Source organism: Chiloscyllium punctatum, chromosome 17, assembly GCF_047496795.1.
Source record: "Chiloscyllium punctatum isolate Juve2018m chromosome 17, sChiPun1.3, whole genome shotgun sequence".
Lineage (NCBI taxonomy): Eukaryota > Metazoa > Chordata > Chondrichthyes > Orectolobiformes > Hemiscylliidae > Chiloscyllium > Chiloscyllium punctatum.
In genome coordinates this window covers 58,662,557-58,690,012 of record NC_092755.1, presented here as the reverse complement: position 1 = coordinate 58,690,012, position 27,456 = coordinate 58,662,557, and the positions used below count along the sequence as shown (strand labels likewise).

Here is a 27,456-nt window from a genome sequence, read left to right as displayed (position 1 = left end):
CATGTTGGGTTCTGCCTGAAAATGCTTTTGCCCAGTTAGCTTCCCCTTGTAATGTCTCTGCATCCTCGTCAGAACTCTCACTTCCAGTTTTGTGTCATCTCCAAATGTGAGAATATTACAATTAACCCCAGATCCAAATCATTTATTTAGGTTGTGAATAGCTAGGGAGTGAGCACTGATCTGTCCGGCACCTCATTAGTCACAGCCTTCAACCCAAAGCTGATCCATTAATTCCTAATTCTGTTTTCTATCTGTTAAATAGTTCTCAATCGATGTTAGTAAATTCACCATCCCTTGTACCCTAGTTTTATTTACTAACGTCTTGTATGGAACCTTATTAAAAGCTTTCTGAAAATCTAAATACACTACATTCACTGGTTCTTCTTTATCTATTCTGCTACTTACATCCTGACAAATCCCATGAAGGTTTGTTAATTGGGATATGTCTTTTATAAATTCATGCTAGCACTGCCCAATGCTACTCTTAATTCCTATTGTCCTATTATCACATCCTTTATCATTGATTTTAGTATTTTCTCTACGACTGATGTTAGGCCAGTAGGAATGTGGTTTCCCATTTTCTCTCTCCCTCCTTAAAGAGTGCCGTTACATTGACAATTTCCAATCTGCAGAAAGCATTCCAGAGTCTATTGAATTTTGAAAGATGATCAACTTCTAACTATACAGCCACCTCTTTCAACTTATTTCAGAATGTAATAAAGGACCTTAATTTCCCAGAATTTAAATTACTCTATTCACATAAACCTGACAAATACTCTGTATTTGTATTTGTTGAAGAGGAAACTCACATCCTAACCATCCAAATGGACTTAATAGTTTGTTGATAGGTTAAAAATTCAGAAATTTTTCAGCATCTATTTGGTATACAAAGCCAAAGTCAATCATTGTCATACACAGTTAATTCTTACTTCTGGTAATTTTTAACTACCAGTTATATTAACAGTTTCAGAATTTGGGCTGAAAGTCTATTGATTTGTTTTCTTCCCAAATGGGTAACCTCCTTCAACCTGACAACACCCTTCCTTTAATTTTGGCCTCTTGCATATCCCCAATTTTTATTGCTTACCATTGGTAGCCATGTCTTCAGTAGCTCAGATTTTACTTCCCTAATTCTCTCCCTGTTACTTTAAACCACTGATTAAAGTCTACCTCTATGGCCCTCTCCCATCTAATAGATACATAGAGCTATACAACATGGAATCAAACCCTTCAGCTATCTTGTCTATGCCAACCAGATATCCTAAACTGATCTAGTCTCATTTGTTAACATTTGGCCCATATCCTTCTAAACCCTTCCTATTCATTACACCCATCCAGATGCCTTTTAAATGTTGTAATTGTACCAGTCTCCACTACTTCCTCTGGCAACTCACACAGCCCTCTGCATGAAAAAGTTGTCGCTCGTGTTCCTTTAAAATCTTTCCCCTCTCACCTTAAACCTAAGCTGTCTAATTTGGACTCCCCTACATTGGAAAAAAGACTTTGGCTATTGACTCTATCCATGCTCCTCATGATTTTATCAACCTCTATAAGTCATCCCTCAACCTCTGACGCTTCATGGAAAAAATACCCCAGCCTATTCAGTCTCTCCCTATAGCTCAATATCTCCAATCCTGGCAACATTTCTTTATATAACTCCACGCCAAGTCTTCTTTGATAATCCTCATTTGAAGTACCATGGGATTTTAAAATTGTCAAAGATGCTATTTAAACACAAGTAGCTGTCATTGTTGCTGCATGTATCCCAAATAGAAATTATCCTCAAAATATGTGCATTAGTTTACCTGAAATTACATGATTTTGGCACGAGATTTCATATTTCATATATTTTCAACATTTGGAAAGGAGATATAAACATTTTGTTCCATACTTTTGCTCCCTTCAATTTATCAACTCCAGAAAATCCTGCAACTGTCCTTTTAATGAAGTATTTCACATTATGCCAAATGATATTTTTTCCAATATTATAGTGCTGCTTAAAAACCACACATTTTATCAAAAATGTTTACCTTGTGCACATCAAGACAATGCACCAGAAATACCAAAGTAAAAGGAAAACAACATTTGTACTGAATGGGAGGAGAGTATTGATTGGTTGGAAGTGAACCCTAATTGTTGGAGACATTGCCATGCTACATGTGATTCTGCGATTGGACAACATTTGGTACATGATCCTGAGTGTGTACAAAATTATACTAATTGCTAATGTCAGGATTATCAGTTAAATTTAGAGCATGGTCCACTTGCATGTACTAAAAGCTTCATGTATTAGCTCACAGGGTCTTCTTTCTTTCAGACAGAAAGAACTTGTACACACACTGCATCTGTTTCAACTCTGTCCAGACCCCTGAGGTGGTCACCTATAGTAACCTGAACAGTCAGGTTTCAGTGCAACTAAAGAAATGACAGCCATTCTCTAGCTCATTTCTCAGAGCAATGCTTGGACCAATCAGAATCAAACTACCTTGTTTGAAAGTTAAACAAATTTTGGCACTTAACTCTTATACTCATCATTAACTGGTGCATTCTCCATGACAATGTCTCAACCAATCGGAGTTCACTTACCAACCAAAAAGCACTCTCCTCTCATTCATTATAAATGTGGTCTTCTGTTTAATTTGGTATTTCTTTTAAATTGCCCTATAAGTACACGACAAAAAGTTTCTGCAAAATGTGTCTTTTCAACAGGCCTTTAAGAAAGTACACAGTCAGTATGCTTTGCACATTCTGGAAGGTAAAATCACATTGTTTTTGTTTTGGGAAATGAAGATCAGCAAGTGCATGAAGTAACAGTGTGTGAACATAGGGAGAGTGACCACAATTTTGTGAGATTTCGTGAGATTTAGTATTATTTTGGGAAAGGACAGAAATAAATCAGGAGTAAATGTTTATAACTTGGAGATGGCAAATTTTGCAAAATATAGAAGTGATTTTGCTGAGGCAGACTTGACATGACTGCTAAAGGATAAATCAGTGGTAAACCAGCAGAAGGCCCCAAAAAAGCAAGACCCTTGAAGCACAAAGCAGACATGTCCTCTCCAAAAATAACAATGGTACTGCCAAATCTAGACACCCGTGGTTGTTTCAAAAAATACAGGGGAACATTAAACAGTAAAAAGAAACCTTACATAGTCACAAAAACAAACCCAGTACTGCAGATTATCTAGAGAAGTATTAAAAGGATCGTGTAACTAAAAGGAATAAAGTAATCAAAAAGAGGATATGAAAAATTGTTAGCAAGCAAGATAAAAGAAAACTGTGGTAAATGGAACCAGATGGATCAAATTGTTTTTGAGATCCTTGAGTGAAATTGTTAATCTGGACCAATCAGGGAGCCCTGGCTGACAGATATAAACAAGGCATTCAGAATCTCCTCATATTGGGGACTGACTCTGAGCTGGCTGGCCACAGCCAGTGTACTGTGCACAAGTAAATAAAGGGGGTCTTGGTGATGGGATACCGACCTCTGTGCAGTCATTTCAAAAACCCAAAGATACTTTAGCAGTGTATAAAGAGCAAAAGGATAGCTAAGGAAAAAGGTGGGACTTATCAGAGATGAAGAAGGGAGCTTGTGTTAAGATGCAGAGGATATGGGAAAAACTTTTAATTATATTTTTGTGTCTGTGTTACACAGAAAAGGGATGATGTTGATTTGGGATTCCAAGAGGATCAATGTGAAATACTGGACAAAATAATCATAATGAGAGAGGATTGGAATTCTTGAAAGTGGGTAAGTCATCGGTGCCAAATGGATTGTTCCCGAAAATGTTGAAGGAGGTCAGGGAAGAAATACCAGAGTATCTGAGGAGGTGAGCTGCCAAAGGACTGGAGGAATGCAAATGTGGTTCCTTTGTTTCAAAAGGATACAAAGGAAATGCCTAACAATTAGAAGCTTGTTAGTCTTACTTTAGTGATGGACAAATTGTTAGAATAATTCCAGATAAGATCTCTCTTAGAAATGCATGGATAGTCAGTATGGCTTTGTTAAGGGAAGGTCATGCCTTACAAATTTGATTGAATTCTTTGAGGAAGTGACATGGAGGATTGGTGAGGGTACTGTAGTGGATGCTGTCTAGATGGATTTTAGTTAGGCATTGACAGGGTCCCATGTGGCAGACTCGTCAAAAAAGTAAAAGCTCAGGAGATACAGTGTAATGTGTTAAATTGGATCCAATGTTGACTTAGTAATAGGAAGCAAGGGGTAATGGCCGATGCCTCCCTTGCAAATGAAAAGCTGTTCCAAGTGATGTTCTGCAGGGCTGGATGTTGGGACCCCAGCTGTTTGTTTTCTACAAAAACAACTTGGACACGAGCGTAGAGGGCACAATTGGGAGATCTGCAGACAACACAAAAAGTGGCTATGTAGTTGATAGTGTAGAAGGTAGCTGTAAGCTCCAGTATAATATGGATGGGCCACTGGAATGGGCAGGCAAGTGGCAGATGGAGCTCAACACTGGAGGTAATGCATTTATGGAGGTCAAACAGTAAAAGGGAATACACCATAGATGGGAATATACTGAGTTATCAGGACAGGCTGAATGTGTTAGGGTTTTGTTCTCCTGTGGTATCGGAGGCTGAGGGGTGACCTTTTAGAGGGTGAATGGTGGAGTTGACTTAATGGGCTGCATGGCCTAATTCTGTTCCTATATCTTATCTTTTATCAGCAACACTGAAATTATGTACTAACAAACAAATATTGTTGTTGCCAAATTACAGCTAAACACGACACTCTACCGATATATCCAATTATTTGCTTTGAAATTATGGGTCTTATACTGGGAAAGCCAACCTATTTCAAATAGAAATTTCTTATCTGTAGTATGTCAGCTTAAAGAGAAATAAACTGTCTCTGGCAGCAATGTGTGTGAACAGTAATGGAATTTGCAGAAACAGCTTGCTTTCAATCATGTCTTGCCACGTAACAAATTTCGAACTGATGGTTTATTCTCTTCTAGCACCAAGTGTTTCGATATTATTGTAAGCAGAGGCAATCAGTAACAATTCAATACATGAGAAACATTCAGACTTTCCATTTTGGAAAATATTTTCTGTGTACCATATAATTGCAGCTATGGTTCTGTGGAATGCAGCATTGCAGCTTTGAAGGTTGTTATTTCAGAAATATAAATTACATTCTTGCTTCAAAATAGACTCCCAGTTGCCTAAATGACAGTAACGACACTATTTTTGTAAATGAGAAAAAATGATACTCTGAGCGATATTTATTACCCATGATTGAGAACTTTGAGCTAAGAGAATATCTCATGCCAGACTACACTTGATTGATAGTCTTGCTTCATACCATACATGCTCTTAACTCTTTCCACTTCCCTCCTGCTGAAACAGACAATCCTCTTGTATCACAAGTCGCCACATTTCATGTACTAATGACAGCTGGGTATCCAAGGGCACCATAGTAAAGACCTATTCTGTTCGGCATTCAAGGTCAATACGCAGATAATTTAAACCAAGGACCTAGAGCAGGATCCCAGTTAATTTAACCACGGAATGGTATAGCACAGAAGGGAGCCATTTGGCTCATTGGGTTCACATTGTCTCTTTGTAACAGCCACTCAGCTAGTCCCATTCCCTCTCCCTACAGCCACGCAAATCTTTCCAGGTAATTATCCAAACTCCCTTTGATTGATTCTGCAGTCACACACTCTCAGGCAATGCACTTTGGATTCAAAACACTTGTGTTAAAAATGTTTTTCCTTATATCAAATCTGGTTATCTGCCAGTCAATTTAAATCAATGTTTTGTTGTTTTCAACCCTCCTATCAAAGGGAATAGGTTCTCCTTATCAACTCTGTCTGGACCCCTTGTGGTCACTTATGATGATCTGAACTGTTATGTCCAGATTTTTACTCTTGAGAGAGGTACAGAGAGTTGAGAGAATTTCTGGCTCAATGGAGCCTGAAATAACTCTACAGAGGCAGGTATCCTGCCACCAAGTCCCCCTTTACTTACACCTTGACACTGATCCAACTCCCTCATAGTGTCAGGATATCTGACACTCCCTTGTTTTTTAATCTGTCAGCCAGAGCTCCCTGATTGGAATCAGATTATCAGTCTGGTGTAGGGAAATGTGGAAATACTGGATTACTGATCAGGATAGGTGGCCCCAGAATAAATGAGGAGGTTGCTGGGTGTAGAAGTGGGCTGGGCAGACTGCCTGCCTCTAGGATAAGGCACTGCGCACAAACTTTAAAAATAAAGAATAAAACATGAAAAATCCATGCAGCCCTCAAACTGTCCCACACTTCTATGTTCCACCCATGCCAGAAAGTGCCACCTCATGCTCTCACTCACCCAAAGGTCTTCCATATCTACTATGCCAAGCTACAGCCCCTCCAGGGTGGTACGGTGGCTCAGTGGTTAGCACTGCTGCCTCACAGCACCAGAGACCTCAGTTCAATGACAACCTCCTTCGACTGTCTGTGTGGAGTTTGCACATTCTCCTCATGTCAGTGTAGGTCTCCTCTGGGTGCTCCTGGCTTCCTCCCACAGTCCAAGGATGTGCAGGTTAGGTGGATTGGCCATGCTAAATTGCCCATAGTGTCCAGGGATGTGCTGGTTAGGTGCATTAGTCATGGGAAATGTGGGGTTACAGGGATAGGATAGGGGGATGGGTCTAGGTGGGATGTTTTTCAGACGGTCAGGGTGGATTTGATGGGTTGAATGGCCTGCTTCCACTTTGTAGCGATTCTATGGTTCAAACCCAGCTTGACCTCCAATTTAAAGAAAAGGGGTGAACAATTTGCATTACATCAGGGGCCTCCGTTCCAGAAGGTCCCAGGCTCAAGGCTGCTACTTCATGGGACAGACCAATGCTAAACATAGAGCAAACAGCTGTGATCAGCCTCTAATACAGACTTTTAAGTACAACTTTAACCCTCGCAATGCTGAATTCAACTTTGGAGCTTCCTACATATAACTGGTTATTCTGTTTAATATTTTTGAGGGAAGACCACACTGGGAAACACAAAGTACTCCTTTTGGTAAGGTACTTAACTCGTCACCACTCTTTCCCCCATCCGCCATATCAAATACATACTCACATGTCTATCTCTACATAGGGCTTGTGATGCATGATAAGGCTGCTGTATGGTCCGTTCACATGAACTGGTACATGGGCTTCGGGGATCCTGGGAATGCATTTCGCTAAGGCCAATGTCAAGGTGAGAATAACGTCAATTGACTGACAACACTCTTACGTATGCAGTCACACATAATCTCGGCACACTTAGAAGTTGGGAATCGGGCACCTGTATTTTGGGTAGGAGGGTAACAACACATTCAGCCTCCAGTATAGAAGGGACACCACAAATATAACTAAGATAATACTCAGCTATATCGCATACAATGTCTTATTTATTTTGTGTTCAAGAAATTATTCAAGTGTAAAAAATAGGGGCAGAAGTAGACCACACAGTCTCTGAAGCCTGCCCCGCTACACAATACCATCATGGATAATCTACTATAAGAGCATAAAAAGTCCAAAAGAAACATTTAACAAAGTGGATCATTAATATACACATTTAGTCATTAATATTCCACATGCTAAATAAGGATTTAGACAAGCTAGTTAGTGCTCTTGGGCAATTACGCCATCTCCATAAATCGCTTATTCTGGATCTATTACACCAATATTTACTGTTCCACACCTACGAATACACACAAATCTTAGAGACTTCTGCAAAGAGGACACTAAAGTGAAGTACTGCTAGAATAAGGCATGAGGGACCCAGAAACAGAAGTGGCAAAAGCCTAAGATTTCTCTCCTGAGTCCTGCCTATGCCTCCACACTCACTTCCCATAGTCCTTTGTATTCTGAATATTCTTTTCACCTATACTCATGGCCACTCATACAATTCATGCCAATCTATACCCCTCCACCCATCCATCTTGCACGGGGAAGGGGTGGTGACGAGTTAAGTACCTTACCAAAAGGAGTAGTTTGTGTTTCCTAATATGGTCTTACCTCAAAAGTATCAACTAGAATAACCAGTTATATGTAGGAAGGTCCAAAGTTGAATTCAGCATTACGAGGGTTAAAGTTGTACTTACAAGTCTTTATCAGAGGTTGATCACAGCTGTTTGCTCTATGTTTAGCATTGGCCTTGATGTTTGCAAGTTGTTCACCCTTTTTTTTTAATTGGAAGTCAAGGGGGGTTTGAATCATAGGATTTCTACAGTGTGGATCTGTTCCCACTTAGTGCCAATTCATGTCCATCAAAGCCTTCTGTCACCACCTTCTGCCCTTATATCGACTGTGCCAAATCTCCTCGTGTGCACCATTAGTGAAAATCCAAGCCAAAGTTGGCAGGAATAGGAAAGGGTTTGGGGGAATATGGGCCAGGCGCAGGCGGGTGGGACTGGTTTAGTTCGGAATTATGCTCAGCATGGACTGGTTGGACCGAAGGGTCTGTATGACTATGATTGGAATGTCAGGGAAACCCTCTATTCTGTGCTTACCTGCCATGCTTAGTTAAGCACTTCCCAACAAAGATTTACCTTCTATTGTGACTGGAGCACCAACACTGGATGACATTTTTTTCCTCTTTAGGAGAATGAAAGAAAGACCTGTATGTTACATAAAACTTTTCACAAGGTCAGGATTTCTCAAAGCCATTTACAAGCGATATTTCTGAACCAAGGTCAAAGTGTATCAAATGCAGCAAGTAATTTGCACACAACCAGCAGTGGAAAAAAATGACCAGATATTCTGCTTTCGGTGTTAGCTGATAGATACAAATGGCCAGGACACCAGGAGGATTCCACCACTTCTCTTCAAATAGTGGCAAGGGATCTTTTTACATCCACCCAAGAGGGTAACAGGAGCTTGCTTAACACCTCATCCAAAAGACAGCATCACCTACAGTACAGCATTGCCTCAACAGATGCTGTGCTACTAACCCAACCGAATCTATTAACTCAGCACAGGCCTGACCAGGACAAAACCTGAACTTGCACACACTGCACAACAAAATACCCCACCAGGGATGAATGCTAAATCATGTAATTTATAGCAAATAAGGCCATTCAGCCAACTGTGTTGGTCAGACTCTTTTAGAGTTGACTGCTTCCATCCTACACATCAGCTGTTTTCCAAAACCCTGAAAATTACATTTCTCCAAATACTGTTCGATTGCTTTTTGAAGGTTTCTGTGGAATCGGATTCCACTATTCTTTCAGGCAGTGCATGCTAGAACGGGGGGGGAGTGTGAAATTATTCCTCCCCTAGTCCTTTTACCAATCATTTTAAAGCTGTAGACTTTGGGAACGAGTGGCAGAGTGGTTGATGAGGTGCCTTCGAGAAAGAAAGCAAAGGTTGGAAGTCAAGGATAGGTGTTCCAAGTGGCTGAAAATGGGAAGTGATGTTCCACAAGGATCAGTGTGGAGAATAAAGCTCCACAATTTGTGTTAATGAATTGGACCTTGAAATCAAAAACATGATTTATAAATTTGCTGATGTCATCAAATTGGTGGAATGGGGGTGGGATAATAATGTAGAAAGGCAACAAATTACAGAAGGATGTTACAGTTACTGAACATCTCTGAGTGGGTTGACTAGAAAAATAGGTTAAATTTTTTAAAAATTAAAGCAGATTTGTTGCTTTCTTGTGGCACAGTGGTAGTGTCCCAACCTCTAGATCAGGAAGCCTGGGAGCCCCGGATTCAAGGTGCCAGAGGTGTGGAACAACATCGCTGAACTGGTTGATTAGAAAAATAGGTTAAAGCAGACTTGTTGGGACCCTCTTGTGGTGCAGTGGATAGTGTCCCTGCCTCTGGACTGGGAAGTCTGCTCTAGAGGGATGCTCAAGTACCCTCTGCCCTAGAGGGTGCAATTACCCAAGTTATGTTAAACCTGTTTCAAAGGTGGGTTAGTCTGCACCAAAGATCACAGTGTGCAGTGGCTGAATTACAAAAAAGGTAAAAAGACTGGAGAGTGTGAACCAAAGGCTTATACAAGTGATGTGATGAAATGCAAGACTTTACATATTAGGAATTGATTGGCAGGCTGGATCTCTTTTCTATTGAAAAAGGTGACAGGTCCTTTAACAGAGTTCTTTAAGATTATGAAAGGTTTTGATAGACTAGATAGAATGTTTTCTCTTGTGGGTAAGTGCATTGCTAGAAGCCATCAATATTAGTGAGTGATGAGTTCAATGAACTTGGTTCAACAGTACCAGAGAGAAGAGGAAATTGGCCAAGCATATGAAAGAGAGGCAACAAAAGATTATAATGATAGATTTTAGCTTAGGAATGATGGGCAGAGGATTGAATGGAGCGTTGTATTGATATGAACTGACCAAATGGCCTTATGCAGTGCTATATAAACCTACGTAATTGTGCAGAAATCTATGATCTCTGGTTACGGACCTATTAGCAAGGAGACAGCTTCTCCGTTTTTGCTCTATTCAACACCTTGTAATTTTGAACATCTCTATCATGTCTGTCTTATCCTTTGCTTCTCTAACCTCACATTTGCCAGTGTCCCCACACAAATGATGACCCTCATCCTTGATATAATTGTATACAATATCCAGCAGAGGCTTAACTAGTGATTTGTAAGGGTTTGCATGACTTCTTTGTTTTCATGTTCAAAGCCTTTGTTTACAAGGCTAAGTATTCCATGTAATAAAAATAGAAAGTGCTGGAGAAATTAGAGAAATTCTGAAGAAGGGTTATATTTGGATGTGAAACATTAACTGTATTTCTCTCTCCACTGATATTGCCAGACCTGTTGAGTTTCTCCAGCAGTCTCTTATTTTATTTTAGATTCCCAGCATCGACAGTATTTTATTAATATTCTATGCAATTGCTTAACTGTTTCATTGAGTTAACCTGTCACCTTCAAGGATTTATAAATAAGACCTTCAGGTCCCTCTGTTCTTGGCACCTCTCTCAAACTGTATCATTCACACTATACTGTCTTTTCATGCTGTTTCATCATCATGACTAACAGCGAATCAGCAACCCATTTCGAGCTGAATAAAGTGGTGCTCCCTACCAAACTTTGGCTTCTTGCAACCAGGTCTGATGAGTGCAAGACAAAAAGCTTTGACCTTGTGGTGGTAGCGTGTCTCTCCCTCTGTCTGTCCAATTATTACTGTGTTACTGTAACACAATTCACCAGAGCCGAAGAAATGAACCTCCCCCAACAGCTTTGATGATCTAATTTTCAATTTTAATATTAGCATTTTTTTTACCTTTACTCAATCACAGGATGATGGCATTACTGGCTAGGCCAGCATTTATTGCCCAACCCTAATTGCACAGAGGGCAGGTAAGAGTCAACCACATTGCTGTGGGTCTGGAGTCACATGTAGGCCAGACCAGGTCAGGATGGCAGTTTCCTTCCCTGAAGGACATTAATGAACCAGATGGGTTTTTCTAACAATCGACAATAGATTCATGGTTATCATTAGACTCCTATTTCCAGATTTTATTTGTTGAATTCAAATGTTACTAGCTGCTGTGGCTGGATTTGAACCTGGGTGCCCTGGACATCACCTGGGTTTCTGGATTAACAGTCAAGATTAGAGTGGTGCTGGAAAAGCACGGCAGGTCAAGCAGCATCCGAGGAGCAGGAAAATCAACGTCGATTTTCCTGCTCCTCGGATGCTGCCTGACCTGCTGTGCTTTTCCAGCACCACTCTAATCCTGGCTGATCTCCAGCATCTGCAGTACCTACTTTCGCCTTTCTGGATTAACAGTCTAGCGACAATACCACAAGGCCATCACCTCACCAACAAACAATATTTTATGTGAATTAATCATATGCATTTATATTTTGCTCATCGTGGTAGATTCCTTTGTCGCAGCCAGGACAGAGATAAGGTTGGAGGATGCGTCTTTAAATTTATTCAAGGTTATGTTAGACAGATCCTTGACAGACAAAGGGAGTACTGGGTTATGGGTGCAGACAGGAAAGTGGAGCTGAGACCACAACCAGATCAGCTATGATCTTTCTGAATGGTAGAGCAGGCTTGAAAGGTCAAACTCCTGCTCTTAATACTTTTGATACACAATCATCCCAACAAAACTGACTTAATATTTAAAGAAGTTTCAAAGGAGACAACTGATCTGGGCTCAGCATGCAGCAACAGATCTAAGGAATTTATCTATCAAAAGGCATTTAACAACCTTGCTGTCCTGTCCCAATTGCAAGCATACAGCCGTGAAAACTGACAGTGTGCGCCTAAAAGAAAGAGTGATTTCAAACATCAAAGCCTTATCTTGATATACAAGAAAACTCTAAACTTTCATTACCTTTATATATGATTTTCCATTATCCTTCAGCATGGCTGCTCTCCAGGTTAACAAGCGAGCACTCTCTAGTGCCAGGCCCATATCAGCCAGTTTGAGCTATAAACAAACAAAACGTCACTCGTACCAATTCTTCTAAATTATTACTTGTTTACAAGTTCAAAGGTATACATTATGGATCAGCATTGTACTTTTAGCAGTAGAATGCTACTTTTCCAGATCAGGATAGGATTCGATATTAGAATTTCAGTTATTCCACCATTCAGACAAATTACAAGCTGCTGCCTTGGCCAACAGATGATAATGCTGACAGATAGTGGAGGAACTTCTCAATGTAACATTATTGTTTGCAGTGTAGAAGCACTCATATGGACCATTATACATGTTTCAACTCCTTGGGAGACCTACCCAATTAGTCCCACTCTCTGCTCTTTCTCTGTAACCTAAAGTAGATTTGCTTCTTCAATTAGAAATCTCTTTTGAATATTTCAACCATTTCTGTTCCTACCTCTTCTTCATTCCAACTCACTGTATTAGCAAAGGAAAGTCCTAAAGTCACCTATGGTTCTTTTGAATATCACCTTAAATCTGTGTGGTCTGATTACCAACCTTTCTGGCATAGGAGACAGATTTTCATTATTAATCTTTCAAAAACATTTATGATTTTGAACAAATACAAACCACCTTTTAACCTTCTCTGCTTGAATACCACACCAGCTTCTCCAGTCCTTCCATTTGCCTTGTAGTCACTAGCAAGATTCTAGCTGACCGTTCCTGCACCTGTTCTAAGTCCGAGATACGCTTCCTGAAATGTGGTGTCCAGGATTGAACACTGAACCTGAGGACTGTAAGTGCTTAATAAAGATTTGGCAGACCAGTTGTTTTTGTATTCACTGCCCCTATCATTAAAGATAGGAATTCTATAGGCTTTTTCAACAGCCTTGTAAACTTGTCATACCACCTTCAAAGATTTGTCTACACACACCCTTAGAACTCTCTCTTCCCAGACCCAATTTAAATTGTTAACATTTAGTTTATATTGCTTCACTTTCCTGGTTAAATTTATTCTGCCTTGTCTCTCACAATTCCGTTACAGATAAAAAGAATGAAATTGCTGGAATCCAAGGTAGACCAGCAGGAGGCTGGAAGAACATAGCAAGCCAGGCAGCACCAGGAGGTGGAGAAGTCAATGTTTCGGGTATGTAACACTTCTTCAGGACAGGGGGTGGGTGTAAGGGGAGCTGCAGGCAAAGGGGGTGGCGGGGGCAGGGTGGTGAAGTGGGGATGGGTGAAGACAGGTAGAGGGTACGACCTGGTTGGTCAATGGGAGGAATTAATCCGGTAGGTGGCAGAGAGGAGAAGAAGGGAGGGGAGGGGCTGGGAAGGCAGTCGGGGGATGAGAATGGAGGTTAATTGAAATTGGAGAACTCAATGTTGAGTCCTCTGGGCTGTAGGCTGCCCAGGTGGAAGGTGAGATGTTGTTCCTCCAATTTACGGTTTGGTTCATTGTGGCAATGGAGGAGGCCAAGGATGGTCATGACAGAAAGGGAGTGGGAAGGGGAATTAAAATGGGCAGTGACTAGGAGATCTGGTCGGCCCCTGCAAGCCCAGTTGAGATGCGAACCATTCCCTAAGTTTCCATTTGGTCTCCCCGATGTAGAGAAGACCAGATTGGGAGCACCGGACACAGTAAACTAGGTTGGAGAAAGGGAAGGGAGGTGTCTGAGATGGACCAAGTGAATTTGAGGGTGGGGTGAAATTTGTGGGCGAAGGCAATTCATTGACTTCACCCACAACTTCCACTCTGCCCTCAATTCACTTGGTCCGTCTTAAACATCTCACTCCCCTTTCTTGACCTCTCCATTTCCATCTCTGGCAATAGCGTCCAGTGGGATGTTTACTATAAACTCACACATTCTCACAATGACCTGACTACACCTCCTCCCACCAAGTATCCTGCAAGAACTCCATCCCCTTCTCCCAATTCCTCCGTCTCCGCCGCATCTGCTAGGACGAGGAGAATTCCACTCCCAAGCATCCCAGGTGTCCACCTATTTTGAACAATGTGCTTCTCCTGGCTCTGTCATCCACACAGCCCTCCGATGCACCAACTCCATTCCCTGTTCTACTGCCCTAAATCACACCAAATGCAATAAAGACAGAGTCCCCCTTGTCCTCATCTACCATCTCACAAGTCTCTGTATCCAGCGCATCATCTTTAAACACTACCACCAACTCCGAGACCTCACCACCAAGAACATCTTTCCCTTGCCACCCCTCTCTGCCTTCCGCAAGGACCATTCCCTCTGTCAATCCTTGATTTGCCCCACCCTCCCCACTAACCCCCCCAAACTCCCAGGTACCTCTGCAACTGGAAAAGATGAAAAACCTGCTTGTACACCAACTCCCCTCACTCCAACCAGGGCCCAAATAGTCCTACCAGGTGAAACAGAGATTCATCTGCCTCTCCTCCAACCTAGTTTACTGCATCAGGTGATCCCAATGTGGTCTTCTCTACATCAGAGAGACCGAACGTATACTTAGGGAACAGTTCACCGCGCATCTCAGCCAGGCCTGCAAGGGGCCCGCCAGACCTCCCAATCACTGCTCATTTTAATTCTCCTTCCCACTCCCTTTCTGATGTGACTATCCTTGGCCTCCTCCATTACCACAATGAACCAAACTGCAAATTCGAAGAACAACACCTTACCTTCCGCATGGGCAGCCTACAACCTGTGAGGACTCAACATTGAGTTCTCCAATTCCAAATAACCTCCCTTCCCATCCCCTGACTCCCTTCCCAGCCCTTCCCCTTCCATTCCTCTCCTCCCTGCCACTTACCAGATTCATTCCTCCCATTGACCAACCAGGTCATATCCTCCCCCTGTCTTCACCTATCACCACCCTTCCCCTGTAGCTCCCCTTACACCCACCCCCAGTCTTGAAGAAGGGTTACACCTGAAACGTCGACCTCTTCACCTACTGATGCTATCTGGCCTGCTGTGTTCTTCTAGCCTCCTGCTTGTCTATCTTGTCTCCCCCAATTCTAGCAGTCTATGATCTCCTGAAGTTTGTTCCTGTCTCTTTCACTGTTTACTATTTTTGCAAATTTTCTACCAGCTGCTGACTCTGTAATTGGAGAACAGAGCAGGTTGGGCAGTGACTGGATAAGAATTTAAACTACTGCTTCTGCTAATGGTCTGAAGGCGGAGACAGCTAAATCTGGAAAAGTGGCAGAAATAGAGTCATAAAGATGTACAGCACGGAAACAGGCCCTTCGGTCCAACCCGTCCATGCCGACCAGATAACCCAACCCAATCTAGTCTCACTTGCCAGTACCCGGCCCATATCCCTCCAAACCCTTCCTATTCATATATCTATCCAAATGCCTCTTAAACGTTTCAATTGTACCAGTCTCCACCACATCCTCTGGCAGCTCGTTCCATACATGTACCACCCTCTGCGTGAAAAAGTTGCCCCTTAGGTCTCTTTTATACCTTTCCCCACTCACTCGAAACCTATGCCCTCTAGTGCTGGAATCCCCGACCCCAGGGAAAAGACTTTGTCTATTTATCTTATCCATGCCCCTCATAATTTTGTAAACCTCTATAAGGTCGCCCCTCAGCCTCCGACGCTCCAGGGAAAACACAGCCCCAGCCTGTTCAGCCTCTCCCTGTAGCTCAAATTCTCCAACCCTAGCAACATCCTTTTCTGAACCCTTTCAAGTTTCACAACATCTTTCTGATACGAAGGAGACCAGAATTGCATGCAATATTCCAACAGTGGCCTAACCAATGTCCTGTACAGCCGCAACATTACCTCCCAACTCCTGTACTCAATACTTTGACCAATAAAGGAAAGCATACCAAATGCCTTCTTCACTATCCTATCTACCTGCGACTCCACTTTCAAGGAGCTATGAACCTGCACTCCAAGGTCTCTTTGTTCAGCAGCATTCCCTAGGACCTTACCATTAAGTGTATAAGTCCTGCTAAGGTTTGCTTTTCCAAAATGCAGCACCTCGCATTTATCTGAATTAAACTCCATCTGCCACTTCTCAGCCCATTGGCCCATCTGGTCTAGATCCTGTTGTAATCTGAGGTAACCCTCTTCGTTGTCCACTACACCTCCAATTTTGGTGTCATCTGCAAATTTACTAACTGTACCTCTTATGCTCGCATCCAAATCATTTATGTAAATGACAAAAAGTAGAGAACCCAGCACCGATCCTTGTGACACTCCACTGGTCACAGGTCTTCAGTCTGAAAAACAATCTTCCACCACCACCCTCTGTCTTCTACCTTTGAGCCAGTTCTGTATCCAAATGGCTAGTTCTCCCTATATTCCATGAGATCTAACCTTGTTAATTAGTCTCCCATGGGGAACCTTGTCAAACACCTTACTGAAGTCCATACAGATCACATCTGCTGCTCTGCCCTCATCAGTCCTCTTTGTTTCTTCTTCAAAAAACTCAATCAAGTTTGTGAGACATGATTTCCCACGCACAAAGCCATGTTGACTATCCCTAATCAGTCCTTGCCTTTCCAAATACATGTACATCCTGTCCCTCGGGATTCCCTCCAACAACTTGCCGACCACCGAGGTCAGGCTCACTGGTCTATAGTTCCCTGGCTTGTCTTTACCACCCTTCTTAAACAGTGGCACCACGTTTGCCAACCTCCGGTCTTCAGGCACCTCACCTGTGACTATCGATGATACAAAAATCTCAGCAAGAGGCCCAGCAATCACTTCAGTAGCTTCTCAGTTCCAGGGTACACCTAATCAGGTCCTGGGCATTTATCCACCTTTAACCGTTTGAAGACATCCAGCACTTCCTCCTCTGTAATCTGGACATTTTGCAAGATGTCACCATCTATTTCCCTACAGTCTATATCTTCCATATCCTTTTCCACAGTAAATACTGATGCAAAATATTCATTTAGTATCTCTCCCATTTTCTGTGGGTCCACACAAAGACCGCCTTGCTAATCTTTGAGGGGCCCTATTCTCTCCCTAGTTACCCTTTTGTCCTTAATATATTTGTAAAAACCCTTTGGATTCTCCTTAATTCTATTTGCCAAAGCTATCTCACGTCCCCTTTTTGACCTCCTGATTTCCCTCTTAAGTATACTTCTACTGCCTTTATACTCTTCTAAGGATTCACTCGATCTATCCTGTCTATACCTGACATATGCTGCCTTCTTTCTCTTAACCAAACCCTCAATTTCTTCAGTCATCCAGCATTCCCTATATCTACCAGCCTTCCCTTTCACCCTGACAGGAATATACTTTCTCTGGATTCTTGTTATCTCATTTCTGAAGGCTTCCCATTTTTGTAAACACACTGTGATTTTTATAATACTGAAAAGGAGCTTGAAGGGGAATCAATGCATAAATTACTTATAGGCGACACTGTCTGGAGATCCCAGTCTGAAAGCTTTCCAAACTAGTAATTCACAACCAAAAAGAACCTTGCGGAAATACCACTTCACATGTGCAATCCTATTGTGACGACAATATCTAATAGAAAACTGCTGTTGGGAACCAGACCTCATTCAAACTTTCCAAGATTTCCATCAATCTATAAGGAGAGTTAAACCCAACGTGCCCCTGCATCCGACCTGAATCCAGTGTTTGCTGAAAGACAAGTTATGTCCGTGTTGTGAGTAGTCCAATTTTAACTCTAGGTATTATAAACACCTTGTGGTTGAATCTCTGCAGTGATCCCTCAACTGCCTGATATTTTTGAGCAAACCCTTCAATGCCATTTCTCTAGGATACTTGCGGGCCCTCTCACCAATGCAATTAGGAGAGATTCCATGGGAGTGACTATGTTAATTTTACCTGAGTAGCCTGAAGTTTGGAGATTGGTGAGCCAAAGGCTATCCTTTTTTCAGCATAGTCCACAGCACAGTCCAGGGCTGCTTGAGCAATTCCAAGGGCCTGCGAGGCAATACCAATCCGACCTGAATCTAGTGTTTGCTGAAAGACAAATTATGAAAATGTTAACTGGCAAGTAATGCTGTCTAACTGAGTAACTTTTAAGCACAATGGACAATGTCATCAATCAAGGTGCTAGCCTACAGGAAAATGTTATTTTGCAATAACTAAAGGCAATCAAGTTTTGTGCACTTTCGAGTTGTGCTTGTGACCTCTACACAAGTATGATTGGCCACTTACCAGAGTCAGACAGTTTCACCTGCAGGTAAATCAAGGTTATTCCATAATCTGACTTGTCATAGAGCCATACAGCATGGAAACAGACCCTTTGGTCCAATTAGTCCATGCCAACCAAGTTTTCCAAACTAAACTAGTCCCACTTGCCTGCACTTGGCCTATATCCCTCTAAACCTTTCCTATTCACATATCTGTCCAAATGTCTTTTCAATGCTGTAACTACATCTGCATCCACCACTTCCTCTGGCAATTTATTCCACATACTACCCACTCTGAGTGAAAAAGTTGCTCTTCAGGTTCCTTTTAAATCTTCTTCCTCTCACATTAAAAATATGCCTCTAGTTTTAAACTCCCCTACCGCTATTCACCTTATCTTTGCCCGTCATGATTTTGTAAACCTCTACAAGGTCACCCCCCTCAACCTCTTACATTCCAGTGAATAAAGTCCAAACCAATCCCTATAACTCAAAGTCTCCAGTCCCAGCAATATCCTTGTAAATATTTTCTGAAACCTTTCTAATTTAATAATACCCTTCCTATAGCAGGATGACCAGAACTATACACAGTGCTCCAAAAGTTGCCTCACCTATGTCCTGTACAACCACAACAATGACGCTCCAAGTCCTATACTAAATAGTCTGAGCAATGAAGACAAGTGTATGAAATGCCTTCTCAACCAGCCTGTCTCCCTTGTGATGCAACTTTCAAGGAATTATGTACCTGAACCCCTAGGTCTCTCTGCGCAATAATATTATCCAGAGCCTTACTGTTAACTTTATAACTCCTGCACATGTTCATCCTACCAAACACTTCACACTTATCCAAACTAAACTCCATTTGCCATTCCTCAGCTCACTGGCCCAACTGATCACAATTCCTCTGTAATCTAAGATAACGTTCTTCACCATCCACTGTAGCATCAATTTTGGTGTCATCTGCAAACTAACTGTTCCTTCTAAACTCTCATTCAAATTGTTTACATAAATAACAAACAAGAGTGGGCCCAGCAGTGATCCCTGTGGAACACAGCTGGTCATAGGCTTCCAGTCCGAAAACCAACCCTCCAACAAAACACAGTCTCCTGCTGTCAAGCCATTTTGGTATCCAATTGGAAAGTTCTCCCTGAACCCCATAGGATCTAATTTCATAACCAGTCTACCGTTTGAAACATTGCTTACATGGACTTTAATAACGCTTTTGACAACATCTACCGCACTGCCCTCATCTATCTTTTTGGTCACATCTCAAAAATACTCAACCAAATTATGAGAACAATTTCCCATACTCCAAAGCCATGCTGACTATCCCAAATCAGTCCTTCCCCTCCAAATGCATATAACTCCTATCTATCAGAATTCCTCCAGCAACTGACCCACCACCAATGTCAGACTCACCGGTCTATAATTCCCAGGATTCTCCTTACAACCTTTCTTAAATAAAGGCACAACATTAGCCAACCTCCAGTCCTCCAGTACTTCACCCATGGCTGTAGCTGATACACATTTTGCTGCGAAGGGTCCTGCAATTTCTTCCCTAGCTTCCCATGACCTCCTGGGACACACTTAGAGTCACAGAATCATAGAGATGTACAGCACGGAAACAGACCCTTTGGTCCAACTCGTCCATGCCAACCAGATATCCCAACCCAATCTAGTCCCACCTGCCAGCACTTGGCCCGTATTCCTCTAAACCCTTCCTATTCATATACCCATGCAGATGCCTTCTAAATGCTGTAATTGTCCCAGCCTCCACCACTTCCTCTGGCAGTTCATTCCATACATGCACCACACTTTGCATGAAAAAGTTGCCCCTTAGGTTCCTTTCAAATCTTTCCCGTCTCACCTTAAACCTATGCCCTCTAGTTCTGGACTCCCCCACACCAGGGAAAGGGCCTTGTCTATTTATCCTATCCATGCCCTTTATGATTTTATAAACCTCTTGATCAGTTCAGAGAATTAGCCACTTTTATGTTTTGTAAGACCTCCAACACCTCCTCTTCTGGAATGTGGACTGTTTTCAAGACATCGATATTTATTCCCCTGAGTTCTCTAGTCTCCAGTAAAAACGTGAAATATTCATTTAATATCGTTCCCATCCCCTGAGGTTCAACATATAAATAACTGGGTCCTATTCTCTCCTTGGTTGATCTTTTGCTCTGAATGGACTTGTAGAATCTCTTTGGATTATCCTTAACCTAATCTGCCTATCCCATATCCCCTTTATGTACTCTTGATTTCAGTTTTAAGAATGCCTTATATCGCTTATAGGCTTTCAGAGTTTCACTTGATCCCAATTGTCTATACCTGACATATGCCTTCTTCGTATTCCTGATCACAGTCTCAAAATCTTTATTCATCCCATAGTTCCCTCCACCTACCGGTCTTACCCTTCATTCTAACAAAAACATAAGGCCTCTGAACTCTCGTTATCTCGCTTTTCAAAGCCTCCCACCTGCCAATCATCTTTACCTGTGAATAGTCTACTCCATTCAACTTTTGCAAGTTCCTGTCCCATACTTTTAAAATTGGCCTTACTCCAATCAAGAATTTTAACCTTTATACAAGGCCTACCATTTTCCATCACTATTTCAAAACTATTAGAATTATGGTCGCTGGCCCCAAAGTGCTCCCCCACTCACACCTCAGTCACTTGCCCTGCCTTATTTCCCAACAGAAGGTTAAGCTTTGCTCCTTCTCTAGTAAGTACATCTACACATTGATAGAGAAAATTTTCTTGAACACATTTAACAAATTCCTCCCATTAAAGCACTTAATACTATGGCATTCTCAGTCCATGTTTGGAAAATTAAAATCCTCTATCATTACAACCCTATTATTCTTACACATATCTGAGATCTCTCTCCATATTTGCTTCTCAATTTCCTGCTGACTATTGGGAGGCTTATAGTACAATGCTATCAAGGTGATCATCTCCTTATTTCTGAGTCTCTACGATATAGCTTCATTGGACAAACCCTCAGGGATATCCTAAGTACAGCAGAAATGTTTTCTCGAATCAAAAACGCCACAACCAACCTCTCTTGCCTCCCTTTCTATCCTTCCGACTTGCATCTAAACCCCAGAAAATCGAGCTGCCAGTCCTGTCCCTCTCTCAGCCATGTTTCTGTAATAGCTGTGATGTCCCAATGCCACATTCCTATATATGCCCTGAGTTCATCCAGCTTACTGTCAGACCTCTTGTATTGAAATACAGACTGTTCTCCTGTAACGCCATAGTTGTGTTTCAGTGAAACCTCGCTTAATAGAAATAATGGGGCCTATGGGACCAGAGGGATTGGGGCAGACCAACAAAAAATATCACTCACGATCCCTCAAACATCACCCAAAAGTCAAACACAAAGTATAGCACAGCCTAATGAAGGTTGAAATCATATTTATTAACAAAACAAAAGTAAATTAACAGTACATTTAAAAAAATGCAAGAAAGCTGCGCTGTGTACATTTACACTCACAGAAAGCTGCTCTGTCAGCAGCTGACATCGCGCATATACAGAATGGCATGAAGACTGATACATGCGCAGAGTGAAGTGTACAAACCGATCCCTGATGGAATTGCGCTATTGTCAATGAAGGTAAGCATTTTCAAAAATAACAGTCCCTAATTCTTCAGCGACAGTATAGCCAAATCGCACTGCCAAAACACGCATTATCCCAGAACTACCTGTAAATGCAATTTAATTCTTCAGAGCTACCTCAACGTCTGACTTGCTCTTGCCTGCCTTGTCTAATTAACTTGCTCATTTTGACTTCTGAACCATCCTCATCTATCCCTCTATCCTCACTACTACATAGGATCCCCACCCTCCCCCACCCCCCACACAACAACCAACCCCAGCTCCCTATTAGTTTAAATACTCCCGAATAGCACCAGCAAATCTGCCTGTCAGGATGTTGGTCAAGTTGTTCAGTAACATAAATAGACCACGCATACAATCTATAGCCACGGTAAGCTTAAGGAAAATACACACTAAAGAACACTAAACTGAATACTTTAGCAAATAGTTGTGCTATTTCTTCTCAGTGCCGTGTCTGGTAAGTGACTAAGAGTTGTTCTATTCCTAAGGTTCAACAATAACATGCCAACTGGTGTTGTGATTAATAAAATATATTAAAATATAACTAACTACAAAATTGTATAAAATAATTAAGTAATTAATTTGTATTCACCAAGGATGGCAGGACAGGTGATGTGTCACAGTTTTAACATATGGGAGTTCCTGGATGCTACTTTGGCCTAGACCCACTCCTGCAAACGTTTCAAGTTTGAGCAGCTTTGGCTCAGTATTTATGAGCTGGACGCTGAACTACACACACCTGTAATGCATCAGGGAGGGTGAAGATTACCTAGATTCGTTGTATGAGGAGGCAGTCACACCACATACGCCCAACTTCCATGAGCACTCTCGGAAGTATTTGGTTTTAAAAGAAATTATAGCTCCAGAAATACTGAGAAGTAAATCATTAAAACTCTTCTTAAAAGTAGATCAAAACCACATGAAATTTTATACTTTTTTTTCCCGGAATCGAGAAAATACAAAATAATCCTTACTTTCACGTCTCTTAGTGCAATTTGGTCTTGTCCCACTATGTGGCCCAACTTAGTCATTCTGTTTTGGCAAAAGTCAGTAGTTAGGAAGGCGAATACAATGTTGGCATTTATTTCGACAGGACTAAAATATAAAAGCAGGGATGTACTTCTAAGATTTTATAAGGTTCTGGTCAGATCACATTTAGAGTATTGTGAACAACTCCCATATCTCAGGAAGGATGTACTGGCCCTGGAACGGGTCCGGAGGAGGTTCACATGAATGATCCCAGGAATAAAAGGCTTAACATATGAGGAACGCCTGAGGAATCTGGATCTATACCCAATAGAATTTAGAAGGAAGTGGGGCAGGATCTAATTGAAACTTCAGAATATTGAATAGCGTGAACAGAGTGGACGTTGGGAAGATGTTTGCATTAGCAGGAAAGACTAGGAACTGAGGGCACAGATTTAGAGCAAAGGGAAGACCCTTCAGAACAGAGATGAGGAGAAACTTTTTCAGACAGAGTGGTGAATCTATGGAATTCATTGTTATGGAAGGCTGTGGAGGCCAGGTCATTGAGTATATTTAAGACAGAGAGAAATAGGATCTTGATTGTCATGGAGATCAAAGGTTAGGGGGAGGAAACGGAGAACGGAGTTGAGAAACTTATCAGCTATGATTGAATGGTGAAGCAGACTTGATAGGCCGAATGGCCTAATTTCTGCTATGTCTTATGGTCTTAAACAACAAGTCACATAGTCCCTCAATGCTTTTGGTGGTTAATCATTGGAATGTACTGGTGTATTTTCATTCTAAATGGAATGACTTTTCATTGATAAAGTCCATCCAGTGTTATATAAGTTGACATTACTTTGGCTCTGTCTGTCAACAGAGCTCTCCAAAATCCTTTCAGTAAATCAATTTTATTGACAAATCGTGCATATCCAGTTTGCTCTATGCAATCCTCCAATCTTGGAAAAGGGTATGAATCCACATTTAAAAGCACATTGACTTTGCAATAATTTGGTTAAGGCACCATCACATTCAGTGACCATCAGCTACAATGATTCAGTTCAATAACACCATTGCCTATCATATGAACACAAAACAAGTGAAGACTTGACCCTTCAAGCCTGCTCTGCCATTCATGAAGATCATGGCTGATCTGCTTTTAACCTCAACCTTACATTCCTCCATATCCCCGATAATCTTTCATCCCATTGGTAATCAAAAATCTATCTAACCCTGTGCAAAAAATACTTAAAGATTTTGTATCCATTGCCCTTTAAAGAAGGGACTTCCAAAGACTCTCAATCCTCTGAGAGAAAAACAAAGTTTCCTCATTCCTGTTATAAATGGGTACCGCCTTATTTTTAAATGATGAACCCTACTTCTAGATTCTCGCACAAGAGAAAACACGCTTTCAACATCCAACCGGTCAAGTCTTGGTCAGCATCTTGTATGCTTCAATTAAGTCACCTCTGACTCTTCTAGACTCCTGAGAATACAGGCCTAGCCAGTCTCACCTTTTCTTATAAGGCAATCATTCATTCTAGGTGTTGGTTGAATAAACTTTTTCTGAACTGCTTCCAAAACATTAATATCTTTCCCTAAGTATAGTGACAAGGACTGTACCTCAGGTGTGTCCTGATCAATGCCATGTGAACTAAAGCATTACCTTCCTAGTCTTGCATCAATTCTCCTTGCAATAAACCATAACATTCTCCTGTCTTTACGTATTATGTGCTATACCTGCATATTAATCTTCTGTGGTTCATGCACAAGGACAGCCAAATCTCTGCATCTCAGAGCTCTGCAACCTCCCACCATTTAGATAACGTTCGTGTTTTTGCCAGAATGAACAATTTCACACTTTTCCACATCATACTCTATTTGTCAGATCTTTGCCCATTTACCTAATCTATCTGCATCCCTTTAAAGGCTTGTGCCCTTTTCATAACTCACTTTTCTACCTATTCTTTCTTCATCAGCAAATTTAGCTACTATACCTTTAATCCCTTCCTTGTGAGTTTAATCTCTTTCCTCATTTCAGCTAATGCCACTGGGTTGAGTCTGTAAGAATATTGTTTTATAGGTAATGCCATTCTCACATTAACACTATGAACAGCCAAAACCTGGCCTATTGCTATAAATTAATTTCTGACTCTGTGATGGTCTTTCTTAGTTGCTTCACAGCTTTTCAGAGGATAAAATGTGAGGTTTTTAAGCACTTCTACATAATTGAATCTGATCATTGTAGAGCCAATGTTTGAATGTTTAATTTCTGATTCATTCTCCCAATGTTCTGATATTTCTATTTCACTCCGTACTTCTTCCAGAATAGTAAGCACACTTCCCTCCTGACTCTCGTGCCAGTCATAATATCTCTAACACATTAAGATGATTCACTCGCTGATTCTTTCTCCTGTCTGGAGCACTCGTTACATAATTCAGATCATTGGGTTTCCTCTTAAGTGAATGAAATGCAATCAAATCGATAAGGTCTACTGAACCTTATGTTTAATGATTTTCTAGAGACATACAACATTAATACTGTCTCTAGCAATAAAATTTCAAACTGTAGCTTTTCTATTTGCTCTACTTTTCACTGTTTTGTTCAACAACCGTCAAATGTTTTTTAGCTAACGCATACACTTTCTCATACAGTTTCTCCCTGAAATTTGAAGCATAGGCTGGAAACACAGTCTTCGAGCTTTGGTTTATCATTTTTTCTTTAATCAACTCAAGTGGTCCTCTCACCTGATATTAGACCATATATTAGTTCAAAAGGACTAGATTCTGCGGACTCATTAGGTATATCCTTAATAGCAAATAGTAACAGGAATTCCTTTACCACAATCATTAGAACATTCTTGACAATAATCTCTAATTATGTTTTGATGCCATCTTTCTATCATACCTTGAAATAGAGGGCGATAAGCAGAAGCATTTGCTGATGACGCAAGAATATCTCTAATGGCAAATTGAGCGCGATAAGCAGAAGTAAATTGTTTTATTCTTAAACTAGTCATCATTTATTTGAATATTTGTGACATAAAACTCCAAACTTGAAGAGACGATACAAAATGTTCTCTCTGAGGATCCCCTTACGGAAAACATTGCAGAAGTAAAGACACTGAATACCTTTAATGCAGAGGTAGATAGATCCTCATTAAGTAAAAGGGTAAAAGGTTATCAGGGAAAGCAGGAATGTGAATTGTCTTCAGACAATACAAGCCAATGGCCATTATTGAAGAGTGAGCACTGACTGAAGAGTACTGGCAGGTTGTTTCAGATGCAGCATCTAATCTACCAAATTATCCACTGGTGTCACTTTAGAAAATAGCACCTCGAACCCACAAAATATATTTAGCAACTCAAACAGAATTTGGAACTTGAAAGCAAGAGTATTTTTAAAAAATATTAAATATGTGGGCCAGGTGCTGGCAGGTGGGACTAGATTGGGTTGGGGTATCTGGTCGGCATGGCAGGGTTGGACCAAAGGGTCTGTTTCCATGCTGTACATCTCTATGACTCTATGTTCATTAAGTTCTTTCATGATTTATTTATATATATATTTATTCAAACATTTTTACACTTTTACAAAAAAAATGAAAAGTTATAGAAGTACAGAAATACAGCAAAGTAGAAATAATATCACATTATTATATTGCAGTAACTTTAATAATAAACTGCCTATTATTCTTCAAGAAACAATTACCTCATACTTAACCCAAATTAAAATAAACTCAAATTAAATGAAATAGTATTAAATTACAATCCAATAAAATTACATTACATTACACTACATTCTACTACTCCACTTGCTGCACCTCCACCGAAGCTCCCCCCCAAGGAAGCAACAGTTATTATACCCGTATTTACTAGGTCTTCTCCCCCCAGCGTCCCCGGACCACCATATATGCCCTTCATGGCTGTATAAAGACCCTAATCAGTACCACCAACAGGTTCATGTCTATGTAATTTAGAAAGGGCCACCATATCTTATAAAATTGCTCTGTTTCATGGCACACCACATTTGTCGGATAATCTTGATGGATGTGCTTCATCGCAAGTCTGGAGTTTTTCTAATATCCAATTCATTAGAATGTTCTTCCTTGCACAGTGTGTGTGAATGTTAAATCACCTCTTCCTGCGCTCACCAAGAGAGGACAGGTTCGGTAATCCCAAAAGAAGGGATAATGGATCCTCCTTAACTTCAGTTCCCAGGATATTCTCCAGCTCATTCACTATGGCACACCAGTATCTGCAAATCTTATAGTAGGACCAAAAGCAATGTGTGATGATGCCAGTGCTGATTTTACATTTGGGACACTTCGGTGAAGATCCTTTCTTAAACTTTGCTAACCTCTCTGGTGCCACATGGGCCCCATGAAGGATCTTCAATTGTATTGCTTGTGCTCTATTGCATA

At 41.1% G+C, this 27,456-nt stretch overlaps 1 protein-coding gene across 4 annotated transcripts in view; it reads right to left on the bottom strand.

Moving 5' to 3' along the window:
- The window catches only part of acads (acyl-CoA dehydrogenase short chain), a 196,175-nt gene that overhangs the window by 28,800 nt on the left and 139,919 nt on the right, over nucleotides 1-27,456 (bottom strand). For all 4 annotated transcript variants that reach the window (XM_072587254.1, XM_072587253.1, XM_072587255.1 and 1 more), the window contains exons 7-8: nucleotides 18,142-18,279; nucleotides 12,301-12,396 (exon numbers count right to left, since the gene is read on the bottom strand). In XM_072587254.1, coding sequence (XP_072443355.1) covers nucleotides 12,301-12,396; nucleotides 18,142-18,279 — 234 coding nt within the window. The remainder of the gene's footprint in view (nucleotides 1-12,300; nucleotides 12,397-18,141; nucleotides 18,280-27,456) is intronic.